The 1,413-nt window shown below is 47.5% G+C and overlaps 1 protein-coding gene across 1 annotated transcript; it reads left to right on the top strand.

Annotated features, from left to right (window-relative positions):
* Nucleotides 1-218: 218 nt before the first annotated feature.
* LOC123175133 (uncharacterized) lies at nucleotides 219-1,413 on the top strand. The gene is made up of 2 exons (XM_044590159.1): nucleotides 219-337; nucleotides 415-1,413. Exons 1-2 carry the CDS (start codon nucleotides 286-288, stop codon nucleotides 1,272-1,274), a joined length of 912 nt encoding a protein of 303 aa, XP_044446094.1. The 5' UTR covers nucleotides 219-285; the 3' UTR covers nucleotides 1,275-1,413.

Below are 1,413 nucleotides of genomic sequence, written 5' to 3'. Positions count from 1 at the left end.
GTTTAGGTGGTTAAATTCCGAAGACGCACTACTTGTGTGTGTTGGGTTCTTGCAGAAAACAAAGAAAGTAAACAAACTTTTTTAAAGCCCAAGTGCAGACCGCAGCGCCAAGGTGATGATTCTTCTCTGGTCTTTGAACTAACTTCCCCCGCGCGAGCACAAAGATTGTGTTTCCTTGCAATTGAAACCTATATATATCGGCAGTATCAACCCTACAGCAGTGACAAAGACCATCAGTTGAGCTTGAGTCCAACCAAATAAAATTCTCAAGTTTCAGCCGTGAGCATGTCTCCAGTAGCTGGCACAAACGGAGGAGCAATTGGCGGTGCTAAAACAAGTAAGGATCCACAACAATTTTCCTTCATGCATGTTTCACTCGACTGTCAATCTAATGAGTTCCTTGTCTTTCCGCAGAGGCCGTTTTCGTGGCAATAGTTGTCTTATTTGCCAGAACCGCGCATGGGGAGGAGAGAGCATGGGAGCATGACGTTCGGACTCAAGAGCACACAGAGCTACTCGATACATGGCACAACCATGTGATCGAAACTGTCGAAGAAGGGTTCCGCATGAAAGTCGGCGGCCTTTGCGATGTCATGGCTCCGCAGCGGGAGCCTGAAGACAAGGAGACGGTGCCGCCGGCCACCTGGATCAAACCCACACTGAAGGGGCGAGGGAACGACAAGGTTACGTTATGGTTCGCCAACGACAACCTCTACTTCCTCGCCTACAATAATTTGACGAACAAGCTCCATACGTCAAAAGGGTACGATGCCATATTTGTCGAGCCGTTTTATCCACTTCCCTTTGGCCCAAGCTATAGAGACCTCATGGGAGTACACAAAGGACCCGACGGAAAGAACATACCTTCCCATAAGTTTCTAGTTGGCGTTCCACTTGGCAAAGAGTCGCTCCTAGATGCGATTCACGTCCTCTCGTCCTACGACCCTACTTCAACTTCAACCCCCGTCGGCGACCTAAAAATAGCAATGGCCCAAATTATACTCATGGGACCGGAATCCTTACGATTCCGTCCCGTACGCGACGCATATATTCTGCAATGGGGGAGGGGAGAAACATACTTGACTGAGAAGGTGACAGATTATTTGGTTAAGTGGTCAGAGATTAGTAAAGTATTGGTGTGGTGGGAATGGGCGGGCAGGAGAGATTTTTGGGATCCCAAGGAGGCTGGGGAGTTGGCCGATGAACTTGACATCGAGTCTCCGGAGGGGGCGCTCGGATTAGTAGACTTACTACTTCGACCTGAGCCTAGATGAATCAGGAAGTAAATTATGCAAGGTCCTTGTTGTAGTTGAAATGACAATAAGAAGTTTGGTGATGTAATAGGATATGAGCATGAAGGAATTGTAACTTGTAAGAGAGATCGAATATATACTTCTACACTATTGTTGTTGT

This window comes from Triticum aestivum, chromosome 1A, assembly GCF_018294505.1.
Source record: "Triticum aestivum cultivar Chinese Spring chromosome 1A, IWGSC CS RefSeq v2.1, whole genome shotgun sequence".
NCBI classification, from domain to species: domain Eukaryota; kingdom Viridiplantae; phylum Streptophyta; class Magnoliopsida; order Poales; family Poaceae; genus Triticum; species Triticum aestivum.
This window is presented reverse-complemented; position numbering and strand designations above follow the sequence as displayed.

Excerpts from the sequence above, each read along its gene's own strand:
- LOC123175133 (XM_044590159.1), top strand. The coding sequence starts at position 286 with ATGTCTCCAGTAGCTGGCACAAACGGAGGAGCAATTGGCGGTGCTAAA. Across the intron at positions 338-414 it reads AATTGGCGGTGCTAAAACAA|AGGCCGTTTTCGTGGCAATA; the intron begins GTAAGGATCCAC and ends GTCTTTCCGCAG.